This window comes from Schistocerca piceifrons, chromosome 1 (assembly GCF_021461385.2).
Source record: "Schistocerca piceifrons isolate TAMUIC-IGC-003096 chromosome 1, iqSchPice1.1, whole genome shotgun sequence".
NCBI lineage: Eukaryota > Metazoa > Arthropoda > Insecta > Orthoptera > Acrididae > Schistocerca > Schistocerca piceifrons.
In genome coordinates, this window is record NC_060138.1 from 235962852 (window position 1) to 235989762 (window position 26911).

The 26911-nt window shown below is 42.6% G+C and overlaps 1 protein-coding gene across 1 annotated transcript in view; it reads left to right on the forward strand.

Annotated features, from left to right (window-relative positions):
- Positions 1–26911, forward strand: part of LOC124805205 (inter-alpha-trypsin inhibitor heavy chain H4-like) — a 200348-nt gene that overhangs the window by 165433 nt on the left and 8004 nt on the right. The window contains exons 10-12 of the mRNA XM_047265705.1: positions 8390–8677; positions 19620–19740; positions 24966–25058. Of these exons, the coding sequence (XP_047121661.1) occupies positions 8390–8677; positions 19620–19740; positions 24966–25058 (502 nt within the window). The remainder of the gene's footprint in view (positions 1–8389; positions 8678–19619; positions 19741–24965; positions 25059–26911) is intronic.

The following is a 26911-nucleotide window of genomic DNA, read 5'->3' on the forward strand; positions in this document are numbered from 1 at the left end:
CTGTAAACATAATATATAGTAATAATAATGACACCTTTTTCATAGACTCATATTTCTCCAGCTCATGTTTCTCCAGTTATCGTATTTTAGTCAATTGTGTTACCTCACATATTACACCGGAAGTCAATATCGCCGATCCATATGGTTTTCGAATTGTTGTTTGAAGATGATCTCAGTCTTTGCTTGTTAATCGATTTGTATTGTTTGTAATTTAGCAGTTTAACAACACCATAAACTCTGTTTCAACTAAATGTTTCCACAACTACAGGAACACAACGTGTGATACCTCTTAGGCAAAGTATAAAGCAGTGCTATCAGAAGAAAAGATCAACCTGGTCCGGACTAGGCAGATTTTGTTTCAGTCTGTTTCCTACATGGACAATAGACTTTCTTTATTCGGTAAATTTGTGAACGCTGCTGAGTAAGATGTTTTAAGCCGAAACCTAATTCCTTCACCTACGTCAACGGTAAAGGAAATTTTATTAACAGCACTGAATGGCGGCTTGTGAAGCCATTACTGGCAATGGAAGGAGCAATGAAGCGAAACCTATCATGCTGGGAGGTCATGTGACTTTTATTTCAGTCATTAAAAATCAAGTGAAACGAAAAATGAAGTTGGCAGTAAGGTCACACAACTGGCGTCAGTACGACTTGCACTCGAAATTACTGTTGCTGCACAGTTAGGGAGCCCAGTAAGTCAACTATGTATTCTATGGTGAGAAAGAGCAGAGTAAACAATCTTCGTTGCATCAGTTTACTGAAAGTGGTGTTCCATAGTGTTCGAATTTCTGGTTGGCGACTAAGTGGAAGGCCTCTGAGTCGGATGCGAGTTTTGCAATGTTGAAATATTTTTATAAATTTCTAAAGTGCATGCTATAGTTAGAGTAATTCAGCGAAAATATGAACATGGACCACGTAGAATGAGTTTATTGGCCGGCCAGAGTGGCTGGGCGGTTCTAGGCGCTACAGTCTGGAACCGCGCGACCGCTAAGACGCAGGTTCGAATCCTGCCTCGGGCATGGATGTGTGTGATGTCCTTAGGTTAGTTAGGTTTAAGTAGTTCTAAGTTCTTGGGGACTGATGACTTCTGAAGTTAAGTCCCATAGTGCTCAGAGCCATTTGAACCAATGAGTTTATTGTATCGGAAAGCAGCTGATCTTCTGTGACATTTTTCTCCTTGTAGTACTTGAAACAGGTGACGCCGACTAACTCTTCTGGAGAGAGTGACAGTAATATTTAACAGAAAATATTAATCTCCTCTGACTTTCAAACGGGCCTATACCGCCATTGTTAGCATTTTACGAGCGTCGTTGCTAAGCGCAAATACATGAAGTAATGGAACGCAGTTTCTGTTATGAAGTAACGTCTTCGTCAGTTATTGTGGTTTTAAAGTAATCTACGAATAACTAAACATGTCCGATGTTAACGCAAAAAAGTATCCCATAGAAATGGAAAGAACTAAATAACTACCTGCTACGGTCCAGTTGCCACACAACGCCGCACTGATTGCTGCGAACTAAATACTTATCTGTTTTTGGGCACCTGCTTCTAAAAATGACTAGAAGCATTTATTGCTTCCTTCAAGCAAGCGAGTAGCAGCAACACAATGAAAACTTTAATAACGTTTACAGCAGTGATGATGGAAGTATTTGGTAACTGCATATTCTGCAATAGTATTTCTCGATCTACGATAATTCTTGAAATAGTGAAAATTTCAAAATGGTTTCGAATAGAGTCTATGATGGCTAGAAGCGTCTTTACTTCCGCTGACATGAGACTAGCATAAAATCCGTGTCAGAAGCCTGCCAATAATTAACCTGTTAATAGAGAACTGTATTTTTTCACCGTGTCTAGTTTGAAAGCTATGCGCATCGTACGTTACGCCACAATCACAACTGTAGCGGATGTGATCTTCAGTGGTCTCCTCATTGGAGGCTAGTTCCTTAGTTGAGAGGTATGGGTGCGATTCCCATTTTCAGCATGTACTTTAAACACACACGAGCATATCTCCTTCACCTCTAGCACTGCCAAGTGCAGGATGTCAGGTTGCACCGCAGTTCAGAATCCGCATTATAAAAATCATATCCCTTCGCTATTAACGGGGGCAGAGTCAGTTTAGGATGGGCCTTAGCAGAGGCGAAACTTTATTTAATGAGCCAATGGCCATTTAAGGTCACAGGGCTCCTATTTTACCTGAACTTGTGAGCAGACAATTCATGGCTAGAAAATAACGGCGGGTTCGATTCCTGGTCAGACAAAAAAAATTGTATACTCATTTCAAATTTACACATTTCATTGCTGGTGAAATAGTTCGTTATGGAACATCTGATTTTGCTTAGTTAACAAACTGCTTACGTGGTGGTTCAAGTCCCCCCACAGAACCTTACATCGAGGCAATTCATTTTAAACCCGCGCGATCTTTATTATTTTAAATTATATTAAATGTTTTTTGTGGCTAGTTAAAAGGGAGATACGGGCCTTGACAGGAATCCAGGCAGAGCCCAAAAATTTTCAAGTTCAGATTTGCTAACTGATACTCGTGAAAACCGATTTTTCACTACCCTTTATGCCTAGTCACCAGTGATAAATATTGCTGTGCTCGAGTCTCGGTCAGGAACGAAGGTTTTGCTTAGTTACAATGGTTTGGTTCCAATCCAAATCCACATCAAAAAAGTTCGTCATCTTTTAAAGAGCAAAAATACTTCGAATTGTCAAAGAACTTTATGAGTTCATATACCGTCTCAAAATCTCTTGTCCATAAATATATGGAACTATGCCTATAGATTGCTGGAATGGCATAAGTTACTGTGTTAGTTAGCTCAAATTCTATTGAGTATGGTAGTGATTCAGATATTCACTTGCTATAATAATACTGAATTTAAAATCATTAACGGCTCATCTCCAACGACGCGTTTTTCCTAGTATTTGCAGTATCATGGTACTGATTTCCATTTAGACTCGTTACCTTGTAAGTAGGCTGTTTAGGTTTTTATGTTAGTAACGTCACCTAGCGCTCTGTATAAAAATCACTGGCTGTGCTGTGTGCAGTCTGTGGGTGGTGGGCATTGTTGAAATAGTCGCTATTGTAGTGTTGGGCAGTTGGCTGTTAACAGCGCGTAGCGTTGCGCAGTTGGAGGTGAGCCGCCAGCAGTGGTGGATGTGGGGAGGGAGATGGCGGAGTTTTGAGAGCGGATGATGTGGACGTGTGTCCATCAGAGACAGTAAATTTGTAAGCTGGATGTCATGAACTGATATATATATTATGACTTTTGAACACTATTAAGGTAAATACATTGTTTGTTCTTTATCAAAATCTTTCATTTGCTAACTATGACTATCAGTAGTTTGTGACTTCAGTAGTTAGAATCTTTTATTTAGCTGGCAGTATTGGCACTCGCTGTATTGCAGTAGTTCGAGTAATGAAGATTTTTCTGAGGTAAGTGATTCATGAAAGGTATAGGTTATTGTTAGTCAGGGCCATTCTTTTGTAGGGATTATTAAAAGTCAGATTGCGTTGCGCTAAAAATATTGTGTGTCAGTTTAGTGATGACCAGAATAAGTAAAGAGAGAAATGTCTGAGTACGTTTAGTTTTGCTCAGATGTTTGAAAATCAAATAACGTAAGGGGTTTACCAACACAGTAATTCAATAATTTTTCTAAGGAGACGTTTCAACCTTAAAGAACAGTGTTTTCTAGTGAATTCTTGTGGTATCCATTTTGTACAGTCAAACGACTGTACTGCAAAGCGATTAGAGGATTTGCAAGACAGCTACGTTATGTGGGCCGCATACAAATCAGGCGAAACGCAATTGAGACGGTTCGGATACTTTTAGGAATGACTGTACAATGTTAGGAATTTCTTCCTCTGATTTAGGTCGACGTTTGGTTCTGTTAGACTTCTTTTTGCAGCACTGCTGTCTCTGCCTGTCCTAGTCTGCTTTTTATGCCCTCCTTCCTTCGTCTGTCAGTTATTACTTTGCTTCTAAGTTAGGAGAAGATCTTCACTTTGCTACTTCGTGGTATCCAACTCTGATCTTAGGTTTATCCAAAATTCCTTTCTGCTTCACTTTGCTTTAGTCTTTGTTTGATTAGCTTTCAGCTCTTGGTGTATACTCATTAGACTATTCATTCAGCAAGACTTACAGTTCTTCCTCAGTTTCGCTGAATACAGCGTCATCTGCATGTCTGTGAATCGCAACAAGACGCGTTGAGCTGCCGCGCTCCACATAGCTCAGGCCTTACACCTTATTCTACATGAGCAATCTCATGTGAACATGGTGCGGCACGAGAGCAGGCGAAAATTCTACCTATCTAACGTGAAGCGGTTATTCTTCCTAGGCGCTTTCTTCTGCCGTCTGCAAAGTCAGCATAGTGCATTCATTATGGACGGACAAAGATTTTCGGGACATATGGAAATATTCTAAGTGTCTTGGAAGTTTTGATGGGAAACGGTGATTTTCACTTCGTCCATCAGGAGCTACTTTGCTTCCTTGTGAGGAGCACACCTTCTGCTTATTTAATTCACCTACTTCTTTTAGATTGGATTATAAGCTGTCAATGATGCAAATTATAGTTTTGTTATGATGAAACGTGGGCTCTTAGGACAAATAAAACATGCAACAGAAATGAGAAAATTAAAAATACGTAAAGAAGAATTATTGTCACGTTCTGGTACCAGGTGTCACTTCATTTTCCAAAGGTTGCAGCATTTCCTTTAAAGGAATATATAATGAGGCCTTTTCGAGAAATAACGACTGTAGGTGAAGCTAGAGAGAGATAGAACCATCGGTTTCCTCGAGGAAAAATTGCGTTACAATGTTCTTTTGTTTCTATAACATGTAAATTTAGAATTTTGCATAATATTAACAAAACCAGTATAGAAAGTGCAGTGCACGTCGTGATAGCTGTAACTTTGTTATACACCAAATGTGATCTAAAATCAGTGATTGCGGCAGTGGTTGCATTTCTTCAGGATGTATTCCGAAATACAACAAGAACAGCACAAAATAATTTAAAAAACAGATATAATGCTTCGTCGCGACTATGCAAAAGACGGTAAGCTTTAAATTAAATTTTCAGCAAAATACTGTACGAAGAATGGAAACTACACAGCGCAACTCAATTGGAAGGAAACTCCACACCGCTTGCTGGTTCCGATCACGTTCCGATTTTGTAGAACGTTTTTGAATGATCCCTAGTGAGTAGAACGAAAAACCAGTCGTTCTTATGATTAACAGATGTTGCTGACCTACAGCTACTCCAGCAGTTCGTGTGTGTACTCCCTAGTGGTGTCACCCTGTGCAAAAAAATGGTTCAAATGGCTCTGAGCACTATGGGACTTAACTTCTGAGGTCATCAGTCCCATAGAACTTAGAACTACTTAAACCTAACTAACCTAAGGACGTCACACACATCCACGTCCGAGGCAGGATTCGAACCTGCGATGTCCTTGAAGATGGATTGAATCGTACGGGGGTATCAGCGGTGACTCAGTGGCTAAGGTTATCAGGAAGTCGTCCTGTTGCTCATCACACGACGAGCTAAATATGTGGTCAGCAGCGCCAGAAGTGTAGCGGTGGTTTCGTTGACGCCCTTTATGCCACCCTCTGAGACCTTTCCACGTCAAATGCGAGCGGCGGTGTGTCTAAAATATTTTCTTCCCATGTCATTTCAACGCAGAGTGTCGCGTTCTGACCTCCATCACAGAGGCGTCTAGAGAAAAGGTGAAATGTGAGTACGAAGCGGTATGGCGCTCTTCAAATCGCTGACACGTTCACGATTGCGTTGGGTAGAACCGTGGAGAAATTTGGTGCCAATGTGAGGTCATCAGCCCACTTTACACGTCACATGAACTTCTGAGCTCTGACCTGTTTTTTGCATGTGTCGTCACTGTGCACTGCAGGAGTCGCTGCTGCCAACCCATGGGCATCACGTGTGTGGATGACGATTGCTCTATACTTCGTTCAATACCGGAGCACAGAGCTCAGGCGGACAATTCTCTTCATTGCCCTGAATCATGTACGGTCTCCAGTTACCGCCGAGTCCACAAGCTGCAGTGTTCGTCCGTCGTCTCCGAGACTTAAGCTCCGTAGGTATCGTACACCAGTTCTGGACTCCACGTAGGCATCGCTCAGAGGCACAGTGAAGGGACTTTAATATTTTAGAGGACTTGTAATAACTTCAAAATTCTTATTGTGCTGGATTTTTCACAAGAAGATGCATCATTTAAGTTGAGTATTTCTTCATATTTAATAAATATCATTTTATTACTAACTGTTGGGAATCTTTCTGATGAAGATAACCCATGCCGGCCTCCTGCATTCTCAACAGTCACTTTGCTGTTTGAAGGGTTGTGAAATCCGTGGATGATGTCGCAGGGAGAGGCGCTTTTGAACCATTCGAGAGGAAGGTAGTAGAAACACTTGACCCAAAATTTCAAAGTTCTGTGTTGCAATGGGAGACAGTTATAGAGTTTCGAAAAAGCTACCCTTTATATGTATTCCGCGTTGTATGCTGCTTAATACTGATTGTAATACCAATCATTTTGATAACTTTCATTGCCGGTACGATATTTAAACGCTTATTATTATTTGTATTTCTCTTTATGCAGAATTCAACACAGCACTGGTCAAAATTTTAGACGTTGAAAGTAAAACGCTTATTATTATTTGTATTTCTCTTTATGCACAATTGAACACAGCACTGGTCAAAATTTTAGACGTTGCAAGTAGTAAGGCGAAGCGCAAACAACGTCGCGCATCAACTTCGCCACATCGCGCGTCAGACGATGCCCCGCGTCCGCAACAGTTCACTCACGTAGGACAACGCCTAAAGCCCTCGGCACACGGGACGAGGCAAATCAGTGTCGTTGTTACAGGTCACTAGCTAGTTAACGGGATATTAGGCTCTCAGCGCTCTCCAGCGGCACTTTTCACCTTTACTTGGCTCGCGAACCACACATTTTATTCACGAAATTGGATGCGTGTACAATGCCTAGCTCTCTTGAAATGCGCCTTTCCTTTCTTGCCCATAGGCCGGTTCTGTCTGTAGTATACATAAATAAAAGCGTCAATATCTGTGAACGTATTGTAAGACATAAATGAAGGCTACGTGTCAACTCAGGAAAGATATTCTGTTATAAAAAATTCACCGAAACGAACTAACTCCCTTCTGGAAAACAGCACACTTATATTTATACAATATTAAATATTACAGAAATTATTTCTATTAATTTCATGAGATAGTTCCATAAGCTTTTAGAAAACGAGAAGGTGAAAGAAAAGTTGATCCATCTCAGGATGCGAACCCTCTGTGAAACCACCGTTAGTTCCGTAGCGTGACGTGTCTACGAACTACGCTACACTGACACTTTGACTGTAAGGCCCTCGCAGTTTATGTTCCGGTCTTCTAAACGCTTTAATCACCCAAATGTTATTAATTGATATTTAATTATAACACATCCGAACAAGAACGTCATGTTTTCATGAATCTTCAACGGGTCGCTGCCTTGAAACGGCTTACACGTGAGCTATAATGCGAAATAACTAAATACGAAAACTTTTTAACCCCCAATATGACGTCTCCCGTCATTTTATCACAGTACATCGTACCAATAATGATTCGAAATTAGAATTATATTAATACCGTCAGCTGCGCACGGGCGTTTATATTGATCAACGGGGACAGGTGAAAATGTGTGCCCCGACCGGGACTCGAACCCGGGATCTCCTGCTTACATGGAAGACGCTCTATCCATCCGAGGGCACAGATGATAGTGCGACTGCAGGTACTATCTCGCACATGCCTCCCGCGAGACTCACATTCTCACCTTGTATGTCCACACACTACATTCGTGGTGTCCCACCCCAACACACTCATTACTCGTGGAAGACATCCTTCCAAGTCCCGTCAGAGTTCGGGGGCACAGAAGAAGAAGGTCATGGCTGGTATCGCCAGAACTATATGCTTACATGGATATGGTGTCTGTTCTCTCGGACATGTCCGAAAGAACAGACACCATATCCATATAATAATGATTCGTTCTCGAGACATCTAAGTTGTGGTACTTAGAACCACTGTACATTCGTAGGGTGTAAGATACAAACTAAAATCCATCGAATTCTATCGAACACGGCGATTAGTGTGGCATCTTTTTCCCTGATTGTGACGTAGAAAGCGTTTTTGCTTTCTATTGGTTCAGCTTAACGTGGCACGTTCCCGAGATATCGCAGAACTTATTTTGTGCTCCACGTGACGAAATAGCTCCTCGACGTGAACTAGCAGGAATTTGACGTCACGAAACTCGTAGAGGGTCGCATCAGAGTTAGGTAGCTCGCTTCGTGTGCCGACGGCTTCAGTCTGACGCGCTGTGTTACACTGTGCTCCACAGGTTGACGAGGAGTCGGTGACGACAGCGAGCTTCAAGTCGCTGTACCGTGGGGGCGAGCTGGTGGTGGCGGGGCGGCTGTTCGACGACGGCCGGAGCCCCGGCGCGGTGGGTCCCTGGTACCGGGTGGACAGCAGCTCCGGCAACGCCAGCGTCGCCGAGGCGTCGGTGGCGGCCGCGCCGTCCGCGGAGCGCCTCTGGGCCTACCTCAGGGTGCGCCAGCTGCTGGACCAAAATGCCGCCAGCCCCGACCAGGCCGTCCGAGAAGAGGCCAAGCGGATAGCTCTCCAGGTAGGCACGCGCCACTCTGTAATCACGCTAGCGGCGGTGGTGTATGTGAAATAATGAACAGTTAGGGTAAGCTCAGGAATACGTGCGTGTGTGTGTGTGTGTGTGTGTGTGTGTGTGTGTGTGTGTGTGTGTGTGTGTGATGGCTGGTCCCGGGGTAGGTTCGAGTCCTCCCTCGGGCACGGGTGTGTGTGTTTGTCCTTAGGATAATTTAGGTTAGGTAGTGTGTAAGCTTAGGGACTGATGTCCTTAGCAATTAAGTCGCATAAAATTTCACACACATTTGAACATTTTTTTGTGTGTGTGAAATCTTATGGGACTTAACTCCTAAGGTCATCAGTCCCTAAGCTTACACACTACTTAACCTAAATTATCCTAAGGACAAACACACACACCCGTGCCCGAGGGAGGACTCGAACCTCCGCTGGGACCAGGCGCACAGCTCATGACTGCAGCGCCCTAGACCGCTCGGCTGATCCTGCGCGGCTATGCACAGGATGCTTGTGAAACCAGAAATACGCTGAAGCTGACAAAACTCATGTGATTTCACCTAATACAGCGTCGGACCACCTTTTGCCCATTGTAGTGCGGTAAATTGAGGTGGCAAGGACTCAACAAGTCGCTGGAAGTCCCCTGAGAAATATTGAGCCGTGCTGCCTCTATAGTCAATTGCGAAAGCGTTGCCAGTGTAGGATTTGGTGCACCAACTGTCCACGCGATTATGTTCCATAAATGTTCGCTCAGACACATGTCGGGCAATCTAGGTGGCCAAACCATTCATTCGAATTGTCAAGAACGTTCTACAAACCAATCACGAATAATTGCAATCCGGTGACATGGCGCATTGTCATCCATAAAAATTTCGTCGTTGTTTCGGAATAGTCAAGTGCAAGACAATTCCATGTAAACACAGCCCACACCTTTAAGGACCCTCCACCACAAAGGGTTGTTGACAACTTGCTTCGATTGCTTCGTGGGAATTGCGCCACACTCGAACTCTACCATCAGTTTTCACCAACTGAAATCGGATGTTGTCTGTCCGGGCCACAGTTCGTCTGTTGTCCAGGGTCACGATCACGGTTGAGACGCTGCTGGCGATGTCGTGCTGTAACCAAAGGTACTCTCGTCGATGTCTGATGTCTGATTTCACCGAAGTTTTTTAAACGGATACGTTCGTCGTACGTTCCATGTGTATTTCTGCCGTTATTTCACGCAGTGTTGCATGTCTGATAACACTGACAACCCTACGCAAACGCCGCTGCTCTCAGTCATTAAGTGAAATGGTTCAAATGGCTCTGAGCACTATGACACTTAACATCTGAGGTCATCAGTCCCCTAGAACTTAGAACTACTTAAACCTAACTAACCTAAGAACATCACACACATCGATGCCCCAGCAGGATTCGAACCTGCGACCGTAGCGGTCGCGCGGTTCCGGACTGTAGCGCCTAGAACCGCTCGGCCACCCCGTCCGGCCAATGTCGGGCTTCGTAACATGTAAACAGTTCTCTGTGATAGGTACAATGGCTTCCAGAGTTCATTCCTATAGTTCATGTTTAGTATTTTTACCATGACTGCCAGGTTATATAAAGGATGTAAACAACGTCATAATTTGAATGATCACTGCGAAGGACGCGAAGATGCTTCGTACTCGTCTGAGGCTGTGTTATCATCACCGGACAGAGTTCGAAAGGGATCGCATTTGACAGCCTAGTCGAATGACACCAAAAATAAAAACAATCCAGATATACATAATGTGTTCTAATAAAACCCCATGTCATTCCAAGTATCTGTGTCAATTTTTACCTCTCTATCCACATTATTCCGTGGTTTATTAAGTTTTCAAACTTATACTGACTTTTTGATCACCCGGTATGAACATTTGCACTTCATATAACGAGAAAACGTAGTATCTTCTATTACAATATCAATGAATCACAGCTGCAATCGGTCAACTTGTGTAAGAGCCTGAGTTTAATAACTTTTTTTTTTTTTTTTTTGTCATCAGTCTACTGACTGGTTTGATGCGGCCCTCCACAAATTCCTTTCCTGTGCTAACCTCTTCATCTCAGAGTAGCACTTGCAACCTACGTCCTCAATTATTTGCTTAACGTATTCCAGTCTCTGTCTTCCTCTACAGGTTTTGCCCTCTACAGCTCCCTCTAGTACCATGGAAGTCATTCCCTCATGTCTTAGCAGATGTCCTGTCATCCTGTCCCTTCTTCTTATCAGTGTTTTCCACATATTCCTTTCACCTCCGATTCTGCGTAGAGCCTCCTCATTCCTTACCTTATCAGTCCACCTAATTTTCAACATTCGTCTATAGCACCACATCTCAAATGCTTCGATTCTCTTCTGTTTCGGTTTTCCCACAGTCCATGTTTCACTACCATACAATGCTGTTCTCTAGACGTACATCCTCAGAAATTTCTTCCTCAAATTAAGACCGGTATTTGATATTAGTAGACTTCTCTTGGCCAGAAATGCCTTTTTTGCCACAGCGAGTCTGCTTTTGATGTCCTCCTTGCTCCGTCCGTCATTGGTTATTTTACTGCCTAGGTAGCAGAATTCCTTAACTTCATTGACTTCGTGACCATCAATCCGATGTTAAGTTTCTCGCTGTTCTCATTTCTACTACTTCTCATTACCTTCGTCCTTCTCCGATTTACTCTCAAACCATACTGTGTACTCATTAGATTGTTCATTCCGTTCAGCAGATCATTTAATTCTTCCTCACTTTCACTCAGGATAGCAATGTCATCAGCGAATCGCATCATTGATATCCTTTCACCTTGTATTTTAATTCCACTTCTGAACCTTTCTTTTATTTCCATCATTGCTTCCTCGATGTACAGATTGAAGAGTAGGGGCGAAAGGCTACAGCCTTGTCTTACACCCTTCTTAATACGAGCTCTTCTTTTCCATTCTTCTGTATATTATTCTTGTAAGCAGTTTCGATGCATGAGTTGTTAAGCTGATTGTGCGATAATTCTCGCACTTGTCAGCTCTGGCCGTCTTCGGAATTGTGTGGATGATGCTTTTCCGAAAGTCAGAAGGTATATCGCCAGACTCATATATTCTACACACCAACGTGAATAGTCGTTTTGTTGCCACTTCCCCCAATGATTTTAGAAATTCTGATGGAATGTTATCTTTCCCTTCTGCCTTATTTGACCGTAAGTCCTCCAAAGCTCTTTTAAATTCCGATTCTAATATTGGATCCCCTATCTCTTCTAAATCGACTCCTGTTTCCTCTTGTATCACATCAGACAAATCTTCACCCTCATAGAGGCTTTCAATGTATTCTTTCCAACTATCTGCTCTCTCCTCTGCATTTAACAGTGAAATTCCCGTTGCACTCTTAATGTTACCACCGTTGCTTTTAATGTCACCAAAGGTTGTTTTGACTTTCCTGTATGCTGAGTCTGTCCTTCCGACAATCATATCTTTTTCGATGTCTTCACATTTTTCCTGCAGCCATTTCGTCTTAGCTTCCCTGCACTTCCTATTTATTTCATTCCTCAGCGACTTGTATTTCTGTATTCCTGATTTTCCCGGAACATGTTTGTACTTCCTCCTTTCATCAATCAACTGAAGTATTTCTTCTGTTACCCATGGTTTCTTCGCAGCTACCTTCTTTGTACCTATGTTTTCCTTCCCAACTTCTGTGATGGCCCTTTTTAGAGATGTCCATTCCTCTTCAACTGTACTGCCTACTGCGCTATTCCTTATTGCTGTATCTATAGCGTTAGAGAACTTCAAACGTATCTCGTCATTCCTTAGTACTTCCGTATCCGACTTCTTTGCGTATTGATTTTTCCTGACTAATGTCTTCAACTTCAGCCTACTCTTCATCACTACTATATTGTGATCTGAGTCTATATATGCTCCTGGGTACGCCTTACAATCAGGATCTGATTTCGGAATCTCTGTCTGACCATGATGAAATCTAATTGAAATCTTCCCGTATCTCCCGGCCTTTTCCAAGTATACCTCCTCCTCTTGTGATTCTTGAACAGGGTATTCGCTATTACTAACTGAAACATGTTACAGAACTCAATTAGTCTTTCTCCTCTTTCATTCCTTGTCCCAAGCCCATATTCTCCTGTAACCTTTTCTTCTACTCCTTCCCCTACAACTGCATTCCAGTCGCCCATGACTATTAGATGTTCGTCCCCCTTTACATACTGCATTACCCTTTCAATATCCTCATACACTTTCTCTATCTGTTCATCTTCAGCTTGCGACGTCGGTATGTATATCTGAACTATCGTTGTCGGTGTTGGTCTGCTGTCGATTCTGATTAGAACAACCCGGTCACTGAACTGTTCACAGTAACACATCCTCTGCCCTACCTTCCTATTCATAACGAATCCTGCACCTGTTATACCATTTTCTGCTGCTGTTGATATTACCCTATACTCATCTGACCAGAAATCCTTGTCGTCCTTCCACTTCACTTCACTGACCCCTACTATATCTAGATCGAGCCTTTGCATTTCCCTTTTCAGATTTTCTAGTTTCCCTACCACGTTCAAGCTTCTGACATTCCACGCCCCGACTCGTAGAACGTTATCCTTTCGTAGATTATTTAATCTTTTTCTCATGGTAACCTCCCCCTTGGCAGTCCCCTCCCGGAGATCCGAATGGGGAACTATTCCGGAATCTTTTGCCAATGGAGAGATCATCATGACACTTCTTCAATAACAGGCCACATGTCCTGTGGATACACGTTACATGACTGTAATGCAGTGTGTTACATTCCTTCTGCATCCTCATGCCGATGATCACTGCTGATTCTTCCACCTTTAGGGGCAGTTTGCCTCCCCTAGGACAAGAGAGTGCCCTGAACCTCTATCCGCTCCTCCACCCTCTTTGACAAGGCCGTTGGCAGAATGAGGCTGACTTCTTATGCCGGGGGTCTTCGGCCGCCAATGCTGATTATTTATCAAAATTTAGACAGTGGCGGAGATAGAACCCGGGACCGAAAACGTTTTGATTATGAATCAAAGACGCTACCCCCTTTTTTTTTGGTTTATAGAGGCTTGTAAGTATTTCTAATCATTTCCTTGCTAAATTTTCATGAGTAATTATAAATTAAAACAAGCATTTGAAAAAACAAAAAGAAAAGAGAAGGACGAGGGTCTCGCTCGCTTGCCACTGTATTCACAACATTCGTGTGAACACTCCTATAAGTGGCAGTCAAGTGAAAAAAGTGACAGATGGGAAAAAAGTAAGTAAACTGTTTATTATTTCAAAAGTAATCACCATAACTGTTGATATATTTATCCCACTATGAGACAGGATGATCAATGCCTTCATGGAAAAATGTTTTCAGTTGCCTACGAAAAAATTATTGTGCTCAGGCGTGCGTCTCCTCGTCCAAAGCAAATAGAAGGTCATCAATGTCTCTGTTCAGCCCGCTAAAAATATGGAAACCGCATGGGGGGGAGAGCGGGACTGTACGGAAGATGCGTAAAAACTGCCCCAGCGAAACCTCTGCAACGCAACCGAAACAACCCTGGCAACATGTGGGCCCGCTCATGCATTGGTGCAATCGTGGTTCCGTAGGCAATCGCAAACATTTTTCAGTAAAGGTGTCGACCGTTTTGTCTCACAGCGGGATAAATAAATTAATAGTTATGGCGATTACTTTTAAAACAATAAATAGTTTACTTAAATTTTTTCCATATGCCTCATTTTCATTTGACTGTCCCTTACAGAATAGGGCCCGATTGTTTTGGAATTGTACCAAATAAGTCTAATAGAAGGTACTGAACGTTTACAAAGTAGGAAAGTGCGAACCGACGCAGGTTTTATTTCACTCATGGGGAGTATCAGGGAGATACTGAATCAGCGAAAAAAGCACATGCTTGAAGACAGACGTAAACAACCCTGTGAAAGCTTACTTAGAATGTGTTAGGAACCAACTTCAAGCAGTTAATCTAGGAATATACTAAAAGCTTCTACGTATAATCCTCAAAGGGATCGCGAAGACGAGATTAGAGTAATTATAGTGAGCACTGAGGCGTTTAATCAGTCATTGTGCCAGTGTTCCGTATGTTAATGGAACGGGATCAAGCCATACACTCTGTCAAGCATTTCACAGTTGTTTGCAGAGTATAAATGAAGATATAGAACTGGTGCGTGGTCTGAGGACTAAAGCCTTTCTAATAGCCGTTACTTTGTACGTGACAGCATTCTTGCCATCACAGGTTGTCGTCCCCGGCAGTTGGCCCTGGAAGTGGCGGTTTCCGCGGAAAGGAATCATTCATGTAGGCCCTTACACCCTTGACACGGTGTCATGTAAAAGCCCAGTGCCTGTACGATATCGGAGATGGAATGTGTTGTCCGTCAACCATTGAGCGTGTTTCATTGACCCTGGCGACAGGAGTACACTTTTTTACTTCGCAACCATCTATCGTTTGCTTGTATTGTACGAATAAAAAATAGTCCCACTGTCGTACATCTTTCTTAGCTCCTAAGCTTTAGTTAGTATAATGTGCCTCACATTGGAGGAGAGAGAGAGAGAGAGAGAGAGAGAGAGAGAGAGAGGAAACCCAGTGGATGAGATTTACATGCGCGTGGATGCAGAGAGGGGTAAATACCATCTGATGTGTCACTCACGTCGACGCAGGGAAAACAGCGATCAAAGTTTACAAATGATTATTGTTCAAGGAAATAAAACGTCTGCTTCGACGACAATAACAAAAAAAAAGGTTCAAATGGCTCTGAGCACTATGCGACTTAACTTTTAAGGTCATCAGTTCCCTAGAACTTAGAACCACTTAAACCTAACTAACCTAAGGACACCACACACATCCATGCCCGAGGCAGGATTCGAACCTGCGACCGTAGCGGTGGCGCGGTTCCAGACTGTAGCACCTAGAACCGCTCGGCCACTTTGGCCGGCCGACAATAACAAAATCACAATTACAACGCCTCACAGGTATGAAGACTTGACCTTATGGTGATTCCAGAGTCTGACAAAGTAACACAATTGGGATCTTCATAGATAATTACACCTGCATGGAAAATATTCTACGCCCGATGAAGCTGTGCTGAAAAACACAAGCCTAGGAACAGAAAAGTCTATCCTGTATACAGGGTGTCACAGCTATCTTGTCCACCCAAAATATCTCTGGAACAATAACAGCTATTGGAAAACGACTTTAACCGGTATCAATGTAGGGCTGGGGCCCATGAATGTACATATTTGGAAACATTCTAAAACGAAAGCATATGTGTTTTTTAACACAAACATATGTTATTTTAAATGGACCTCCTGTATTTTTTCTTCAGCAATCCATAGCATGACAAAGCACATACACAATGGCGTTAATTGCATCGCAATATTCCCATTACATCCCGAGATATTAAGACGCGAAGTTGACGCTTGAAACACGAGACATGCGCTGCTAACGCACGTCCTGAGGCTCAGGCGTGAACCCCATGCTGCCCGTAATCGCGATGTGATTGACATGTGTAATCACACCTCCATACTTATCGAGAGGTCCGAAACGAATAATACGGTCTGCTGCGATCCTGCATTAACGTCGTACATTCCAGCAGGTATTTATCCCATAGGCTAGGGGTGATGCGTTTCTGTAACATATCTGTGTACCGCAACGTTAGTCACAAAGTTAACTTCGCTTATCGTTAATCCGTTACTAAAAAGGTAATGCCGTTCAACGTTAAAACTTTACTTTACTGTAGATCTAGCGCAAGTGACAGTTAATCATTCACTCGTAATAGTAAAATTCATGTTGATGGTTTTAGTGAAACGAGCAAGTGGACTAAAAGTTTTACCGTTGTTTAGGTAAAAATGTTTTGATTTGGAAATTTCAGGTAGGACGTAGAAGATGAATGTAAGCATGTTTAACCACTTAGTTTTATTATCACATAATTATCAATGTTATGTTTATCTAATGCGTTAAATGACAAATTGTTGCAAACAAATGTTTCTTAACATCACTGGGTAAAATGGCCCTTTGTAGAACCACTATGATACCAGCACTACATACTAAACAAAGCGTTCACATCTCATGCTGAAAGTGATGCCCATTGGCTTGCATACATAGGGTCACTCTGCAGATAAAGGATGCCCTACTTCGTGCTACTGTTTCCTCTTTGATGGCTGTACAAGCATCAATAATGCGTCGCTTCATGTCCTCTGGTGTTGTTGGTTCATGTTGATAAACAGCATCCTTCACTGCTCCCCAAAGAAAATAATCCAGCGGTGTAAGGTCCGGAGATCGGGCAGGCCACCTAACTGGGCCACCTCGTCCAATCCAATCCACCTACCAGGGAACTTATGGTTCAAAAGTCGCCGTGCTCGTAAGGCGTTATGTGCAGGGCATCCGTCATGCTGATACCACATGACCATTCTCCGGTTCAGAGGTACGGTGTCCAAGAGAACAGGAAGATTGTGCCATATAAATCTGGAGTATTGTCTGCCATTTTGGATGCCATTTATAAAGAAAGGTCCGATAATGGTATCTCCAATAATCCCATACCAAACATTAACTTTCCACGGACGTTGATGCTCTACCTGACGGAGCCATTTTGGATTGTCTGCGGACCAATAATGCATATTCCTCATATTGACAATTCCTTTGTTGGAGAATGATGCCTCGTCGGTAAAGAGAACATCTGCAAAAAAATATGGATTAGTCAGAAGTTTTTTCTGAGCCCACCGACAAAATGTTACCCTATGGCGGAAGTCATTTCCATGAAGATCCTGGTGTAAATGAACATGGTAAGGATGAAATTTATGACGTTTAAGAATACGCTGTGCACTTGATTTCGACAAACCAACTTCATGTTCAATTTGACGTGTGCTGATTTGAGGATTCACAGCTATGGTAGCGAGCACAGCAACTTCAGCACGTTCATCTGTGCGTGTTCTAGGACGATGTCGAGGTCTTGGATTTCAGCTTCCCGTTTCACGTAGACGAGATGTGAGACGACCAAACATCGGGCGCGAAGGCGATGGCTTGTCAGGGAATCGTCTTCTGTACAGTCGTTCTGCCTGAACAGCATTTCGTCCACCTACAACAGGGTACAGTACAGGTATGTAGAGTAGGGTAGAAAACAGACATATTAACTTAATAATCATAATGATCGCTAACAGTATTATCAACAAACAAGCAATCTCATAACGTATTTCCCGTCAACGTACATTCTCCATAGATCAGCAGCATTTCTACCATATCTTCAAGTGTGTACATTATACTGTACAGTATAAGTTCCACAACACAACGTTTATTCACAATGTGTACTACCTCCGTGCCGTCACTAGATTACTCTGATGCACGACTACACTGGCAACCGGTGTACTGTATGCCAAAGCAACAACAAATGGGATGCTCGGAGGGTGGTAAAGTACAGGAGTTTGCATGGGTCGCAAATCATAAACAAGGCGAAGTGGTAACTGTGGCAGTAGTGGGAACTACGTTGGACACTTGACTAGGTAGAGCCAGGCCCTGCGCGACAGGCACAATGGGTCATATAACGCATTAGGTAAACCTTATTTTGGGTGTGCAGGATAAATAAGACAACCTGATTGGTGTACACCGATCGTTACTGGTTCATACTGTGTACGTAGATACGTAAAACGTGCAAGAGGGAAACCATTATGTGCTTATGAGAGTTGATGGCAGCAGACCGTATTATTCGTTTCGGACCTCTTGATAAGTATGGAGGTGTGACTACACATGTCAATCACATCGCGATTACGGGCAGCATGGGGTTCACGCCTGAGCCTCAGGACGTGCGCTAGCAGCGCATGTCGGGTGTTTCAAGCGTCAACTTAGCGTCTCAATATCTCGGGATGTAATGGGAATATTGCGATGCAATCAACGCCATTGTGTATGTGCTTTGTCATGCTATGGATTGCTGAAGAAAAAATATAGGAGGTCCATTTAAAAAAAACATAAGATTGTGTTAAAAAACACATATGCTTTCGTTTTACAATGTTTCCAAATATGTACATTCATGGGTCCCGCCCTACATTGATACCGGTGAAAGTCGTTTTACAATAGCTGTTATTGTTCCAGAGATATTGTGGGTGGACAAGATAGCTGGGACACCCTGTATAGTCCGATTGCAATCGGAATGAATGCTGAATACAGCGGCGTCGGTTCCTTCGATGGACTTCGAAAGCGTCCTAAGAAGATGGAATGAACAGCACCAGCCCGGTGGCTTGGAGAGGCCCTCGAAACCGGAAGGACTGACTTGCGTAGCTTTGGCGTAGACCTTTATAGCGGCTGGCGATGGAATACTGGTGGCACCATTTTCTGGTCACGTGTGTAGAGGACGCTAATAGGTCCCTCAGAAGTGGCGGTTTCTGTTAGCGCTGGTACAACCGCCTGGTGTCCGTTCGTTACTTCTCAGGGCGAGTCCGAGAGGCTGAAGCGGGCAGGGGCAATGTAGGCTGCACGTATGCACGTATCGCCAGTGTAGCAACTTCCATATCGCCACTGAAGTATGGCCTCGTCGCAGTCTGAAGGACTGCTTTTATCGTAATCCTACTGTGTTCACGGCAATGAGTCTGGAGACACACTAAATCTCAGCGACTGCCGGAGAACGTTCAAACACAGTCCACTTTCCGACTTGCGATGTTATTTACGTTTTTACGTACACAGTTCTTTCTTGCTTTCACGGTTTACCTTTCACAGATTACAGTCTATTCCGAAATCCATAAACACCACCAAAAACACAAAGACATGTGTAGGAAGTCAGCAAGTGCAGACGGAAATCTGAAAATGCAGCCATTAACCGGCTCAGATCTTGGCAATTCCCATAAATGGCTATTTTATTCTATTCGCAAAACGTATCAATTTAAGGGACGTATCTAACAAATATAAGAGAGAAATGATGGGTGGCCTTGGTAGCTAGCTAAACAGCGAGAAGACACTCTTGTGATGCTGTGCTTTTCTTCCAGTACTCTTTCGTGACGGAAGTGACGTCTCTGGTGGTTGTCAAGCCCAATGAAACGTCCATATCCGACCTGGAATTGCCACCTGTCTCCCCAGGCGTAGCTTATACGCCGGGCACGTTCCAAGGTAAGTACCAGCGGTGTGAGCTTCTACAGCTAAGCATCGCTTTCAACAGACAATCGCCACGCTGTCCCTTTATTGTTAACAAACACACAGAACTGTCACATTAGAACTGAACGTTCCAAATCCCAACTTCGATTTTTTAAAGAAGTGATTGTATCAATTTTGCTTCTGCATCACAATACAAGAATGGTTGTTTTGGATGTAAACGTTAATTCAACTTAATTGATGCTTGAAGCTGACTTAACACGATAAAAAACTACTATTTCTTTTCTTTTGTTTTTATTGTTTTCTTATTCAGTTATTTAACCCTGCAGTCTGTATACACTGAAATGCCATTGAAACTGGTATAGTGATGCGTATTCAAATAAAGAAATAAGTTAAAAGGCAGAATACGGCGCTGCGGTCGGCAACGCGTATATAAGACAAGTGTCTGGCAAAGTTGTAAGATCGGTTGCTGTTGTTACAGTGACAGGTTATCAAGATTTAAGTAAGTTTGAATGTGGTGTTATAGGCGGCGTACGAGTGATGGGACAAAGCACCTCCAAGGTAGCGACGAGGTGAGGATTTTCCCGTACGACCATTTCACGAGTGTACCGCTAATATCAGAAATCAACTCTCTGACATCGCTGCGGCCGGAAGAAGATTCTGCAAGAACGGGACCATCGACTACTGAGGGGAATCGCTCAACGTGACAGAAGTGCAATCCTTCCACATATTGCTGCACATTTCAATGCTGGGTCATCAACAAGTGTCAGCGTGCGAAAAATTCGACGGAACATCATCAGTTCGGGCTTTAGGAGCCGAAGGCCCACTCGTGTACCATTAATGACTGAACGACACAAAGCTTTACGCCTTGCCTGGGCGCGCTAACACCGACATAGGACGGTTGATGACTGGAAACCTGTTGCCGGGTCGGACGAGTCTCGTGTCGAATTGCATCGAGGGGATGGACGTGTACGGGTATGGAGACAACCTCATGAATTCATGGATCCTGCATGTCAGCAGGGGACTGTTCAAGCTGGTGGAAGCTTTGTGACTCTGTGAGGCGTGTGCAGCTGGAGTGATTTTGGGATCCCTGATGCGTCTAGATACGACTCTGACAGGTGATGCACGTAAGCATCCTGTCTGATCTCCTGCACCCATTCATGCCCATTGTGCATTCCGACAGAATGGGGGAACTGCAGGAGGACAATGTGACACCCCACACATCCAGAATTGCTACAGAGTGACTTCAGGAACACTCTTCTGAGTTTGAACACTTCTGTTGGCTACCAAACTCTCCATACGTGAACATAATTGAGCATATCAGGGATGCCTTGCAACGTGCTGTTTAGATATCCACCCCCTCGTACTCGTACGGATTTCAGGACTGCCCTGCAGGATTCATGGTGTCAATTCCCTCGAGTACTACTTCAGACATTAGCCTAGTCCATGCCACGTTGTGCTGCGGCACTTCTGCGTGATCACGGGGGCCCTACGCGATATTATCCAGGTACCTGTACCAGTTTCTTTGGCTCTTCAGTATACGTAGAACATATTGTAAGATAGATCTAATACAACATAGAGAAATTACAGTTTACATTCTTTCAAGATAAGCACAATAATGAAGATAAATTCCGGTACGTAGGCTTACACTATGAGCGCTAGCAGCAATGGACATGAGAATGGCAGAAGAAGGTGAGAGGCAGGAACGTGATAATGTGCAATTAACGAAGATAAGGGAACAAAAGTGGTGTGATTTACTGTTGAAGGAAACATAAAAAAGCGTAACTGCGAGAAACACTGACTCTGATGTTAGACAAGGGGAAAATTGGCGATACACAGTGGGTTGATTTTTGGGGAAACGTTATGAGGGTGACAAACAAAATGCTTCAGCTTCTTCTTAAAAGCCATTGGCATTGAGTGTGCGGGGTTACTTGTTACAGAAGCGGATGGCAGTGACAGATATGTAATTTCAGAATGTTTTTGTTCCATGAAAGGGCGCAGCTGGGATAGTTATATGAATAAGTGGTCTTGTGTTTAGATAGCAGGTATTGAACCTTTGGTAATACCAAAGAACGCTTGCGAGCTAGGGAGGAGACGAAGTAGATACAACGTATGGTGTACCTGAATTGTATTCATAGTTGCGAAGATGGACAACCATCAGCTGTGTAACGGAATGGCGACGTATGGTAGTAGCGTATCTTGTTCTGCCACAAGCAACCGAACTATGACTGACATAGGCGCATGTTGAAGATGTAGCACACACACATACAGTCATGATTAGTTCTAAGCATATACTGTTTTCACTGTTCATGCCGTGCTGGATCACATCACCATAGTGGAGATTCAGCAGAACAAGTGACTAAGCAAGTTTACAATCCACATTCTATTGAAAGGTTTCAGTGCATAGAGGCAAGCGTAAGTATTTTCGGTCCAGGTGAAATGCTCGTCGAAATTTACACAAAGTTCTTAATTGTCTTCTCATGAAGCATTGGAATACCGTCGAGAAGACTAGGAAACAATAGTTAGCGGAATTTTGAACTAATTAATTTCTGATACGATGCTAATGTCACTTATGAATTATTCGCATTTAAGACCCAGGTTTTGCGATCATTTTACCACTGAAGGCAGATCGTCATTAATCTGGACGATAGAACTCTTCATATTTTCATGTGTGACTCAGAGGTGAGGCTGGAGTTCGTCGCATAGAAGTGATATTTACAAGAGGCTACAACCGACAAGATATCTTTGACATACAAGGAAAACAAAAGTAGGCCCACGTATGATCCTTGTGAAACTCCTGATTCCGGGACGACTGCCCATTTCTACAAACATATACTATTGTCTGTTTTCAACGTATCTTTCAAACCACTTTAGCACTGTCTGCAAAATTTAGCTGTCGCATTTTTCTGAAAAATGTGTCAAAGTTGACAGTATTAAATGCTTTGCTGAAGTCTAGTAGAGTCAGTATTGTGGCATCGCGTTTGTCCATGGCATATTTCAAGACATCAGTTGCTTTAATTAATGCGGTGTTTGTGCTAAGATGTTTACGAAACCTGGTATGATATTTGTCAGATAAGTTGAATTTTCTTAAATGATCGATAATTTGCTTCTGAACAATATATTCCAGGTCTTTGGACACAGTATGCTAACTGGTCGGTAATCACAACGGCATTCCGGGTTTTACTTCTCAGAGATAGGTCGGAATATGCTTCTTTGCCATGGAGTGAGATATGTTCCATTCTCCAGAGAAAAATTAAATATGTCTGTAAAACACATATTAAGCTACCTGCAATATACTTGATCCTGGTTATCCTCATACCGTCATTGCATATCGCTTCAGAAAAGGTTCTCATCATCGCTATTCTTATTGCATCTATTGTAATGCATTTTAGATGGAAAGCGTCGCTCTTAGTTATGTAGTCAGGGTATATCTGCAGGCGTTAGTTTTTTGGAACATGGAGGTTGAGTGGTGCAATAAGAAATTCGTTCAGTTCGTCGGCTAAGACCTAAAAGTTTCTGATTTCGTCTTTCTAGTACCTAAGTTGTGGAGATTCCTCCACAGAATTGCGGGTTTCATATCGCTGCACGCAGAGGAGCACGCGTGCCTGGTTATGGCATTACGAACACATTGCTTTACAGTACTTCTAAGCTTTCTCTATTCTTCTTAGTGATCCGGTATTGGATTTTCCTTTAAACCTCTGTGAGCAGCATTTCTCTTGATCATCATTCAATGTAAGTTGTAGAGAGCTCTTTATTCACATGAAGTGTTGAGTGCTACTGACAAGGAATTTCAGATCGATTCTGTATTTCTGGATTTCCGGAAGGCTTTTGACACTGTACCACACAAGCGGCACGCAGTGAAATTGCGCGCTTATGGAATATCGTCTCAGTTACGTGACTGGATTTGTGATTTTCTGTCAGAGAGGTCGCAGTTCGTAGTAATTGACGGAAAATCATCGAGTAAAACAGAAGTGATTTCTAGCGTTTCCCAAGGTAGTGTTATAGGACCTTTGCTGTTCCTTATCCATATAAACGATTTTGGAGACAATCTGAGCAGCAGTCTTAGGTTGTTTGCAGATGACACTGTCGTTTATCGACTAATAGTCATCAGAAGAGCAAAACAAGCTGCAAAACGATATAGAAAAGATATCTGAATGGTGCGAAAAGTGGCAGTTCACCCTAAATAACGAAAAGTGTGAGGCCACCCACGTGAGTGCTAAAAGGAATTCGTTAAACTTCGGTTACACGATAAATCAGTATAATCTAAAAGCCGTAAATTCAACTAAAAACCTAGGTATTACAATAACGAACAACTTAAATTGGAAGTAACACACAGAAGATGTTGAGCCGGCCGTGGTGGCCGCGCGGTTCTAGGCGCTACAGTCTGGAACCGCGCGACCGCATCATTCAAATCGAATGAAGAAAACTGAAAGCAAAAATGCGCTATTGCTATAATACTACTGTTTAATTTCTGTACAAAAATAAAATCTCATTTGAGAAACTAACTTCAGAAACTAATGTAGCTTTGTTTCATTTACATAATATTTTACAACTATATTAAGTGTACAGAATGTCAAGTCAAAACACCCTTCTGGCGTCTAAATTTCCAAATTGTTATTTTGTTGAGCTACCAGTTTCGGCGATGTGTTACATCCTCTTCAGGTCCGCTGACTGATTTGTAGGAAGAGTCCCACCTCTGGTCCAGTGAAAACAGGGGCCAGCATTCAATGACTGGTATCTCTAGATTTTTACTTGATACAGCTATGACTTCAGTGATCATCTACTGTGATAATTGAAGTAATCCCTGTGTCGAGTAGAAATCGACGGATACCATTCACTCAATGCTGGCTCCTATTTTGACTGTGCCAGAGATGGGAGCCTTTCCACAGGTCGGTCAATGGGTCTGAAAATGGCGTAATATACCGCCGAAACTGTTTGCTATAGAAAATAACAACCCGCAGGTTTAGATGGCTGAAATGTGTTTTGATTAAAAATTCTCTACTGAACCGCCGAGGTCCCGCAACTATCTGTATAAAGATGGAGATACAGAGATATCAATGGTAATTTTGCATTTTCTATATTCTAGTTTTGGTGATGACTCATCAGAGTCAAAACTCGGAAAGTGTAATATATTAACCAATGCAATAATACAAGAGCGCATTTCAAATAGATGGCTTGCTCAGGTTTGACAGTGTCAAATTTCATTGTGAGATTTCATTGCGAGACAAGGCTTCATTTTGCAGCGGACGACGGTCGGGTGACACTGTGGGCAGGGCCGTTGAACTTTGACCATTCGTCGGTGCCACTCCACTCGGCGCCGAAGTGGCTGCAAGCAGGTGAGTTCCGTGCAAATGCTCTCAGCATAGTGCTCCTCCAGGCCCATCTCTCTGATTTCTATTTACTCAAATATTAAAAGTTCTGAGGCTCAAGCTTCTGCATGCCCAGCTCTCTGATCTCTATTCAGTCAGACTTCAATTTCATTTCATTAAACGAAATAGCATACATTTTCTGCATAAGTACACACAAGATGTTTCAAAATGATTTGTGCAATTGCCAAAAGCTAGTTATTCTATAAGAATGAAGAGAGAAGTTTGGAGCGAATTTAACCTTACGCATCGAAACTAAAATCTTTGCCTTCGCGCCAGTTGTATTTCTCGAATTTTACAGTATGTTTATCCATGGCAAAACGCGCTTGCAGGCTCGCTCGTTTCTTACCAAATGTGGTTCGAGTAGGAACGGCTTTAACGCAAGAACAAAGTGGTCAGAAACTTTCATATTTCAAAAGGTCAGAGCACCACTGCTCTGACACACGCATGTAAGAACATTTCTTATCAATGAGCTCTGTCAACATTGGAATGGAAGTAAAGTTCATACGGTTTTGCTACGTTCGTCAGCACCTTCCCCGTCTGCGAGGTTACAAGACCAGCTTACTTTCATTCTTGTAGTGTCGTCTAATTATTTTTTTATTTATGTTTATTTTGATGTCGATTAGGTGGTCGCTTGAGTAGGAAGCAACTACGAATATCTGTGCTGCCGACTAATTTTCATTTGTCACCGACAGAACGAGAGAAACTAAGTATGTTACTCTCTATTGTTCTGGTACACTTGTCAATGATAGCAGGAGAAAAAATAATTTTTTCCCTCTTGTTCTTGAGTATATGTCACAGGAGGAAGAAGAAAAACAGAATATGCTACTCCCTCGTGTTCTGTTACATTTGTCACCGACGGAAGGAGGAAACCGAAATACATTACTCCCTCTTTTTATGATACATTTGTCATTAACGAAAGGAGAAAAACAAAATATGTTACTCCCTCTTGCTCTGGTACAATTGTCACCGGCGGAAGGAGAAAAACAATATCTCTTACTTCCTTTTGTTCTTTTACATTTGTCGCCAACGGAAGGAGAAAAACAAAAAAAAATGTTACTCTTTGTTGCTCTGGAACAAATGCCACTGACGCAACGAGACAAACTGTGTTACTCTCTCTAGTTCTGGTACCTTTGCCACTGACAGAAGCAGATAAACAAAATAAGTTACTACCTCTTGTTCTGGGAGAAATCAGAGCAAGTAGATGCAACTCATAAGTGCGCTCCCTTTTTTGTATGATTTTGTTCGATAGTGAAAAATTTGAGGTTTCCTACAGTTTAAGTTCAAGATTTGTAACGCTATCTCATTCCAGGCTTCTCCGGAAACCTGAAATGAAATGTGCAGGTCAGATTGCCTATTCCGAAAGACTGTAACTTAAAGACTTTACAGAACGAGGGAACACTTTTTATTGTATTACAAAACTCACCGAATCTCTCGGTAAGTGAATTCGACGACGCATTGCAAGAACAGTTCTGGATGCAGTTAATACAGACACATTTGCAAAAGTGGGGTACGGGTTTGGCTATTGTGTTTATGTTTGTCGTGCATTTGGTTCAGGGCAAATTGAACATTTATGAAATGTTAATGAAACCTTTGCTCCTAACTGTACAGAGTATGTATGATGGATATATCCGTATACCGCTTCTTTTTTTTAACAAAACCTTTGTAGTTCTGTGCGTAAGTTATGACTCACCCCAAGCTTAGGTCTCGATTCATGACACTACTGGCCATTAAAATCGCTACACCACAAAGATGACGTGCTACAGACGCCAAATTTAACCGACAGGAAGAAGATGCTGTGATATGCAAATGATTAGCTTTTC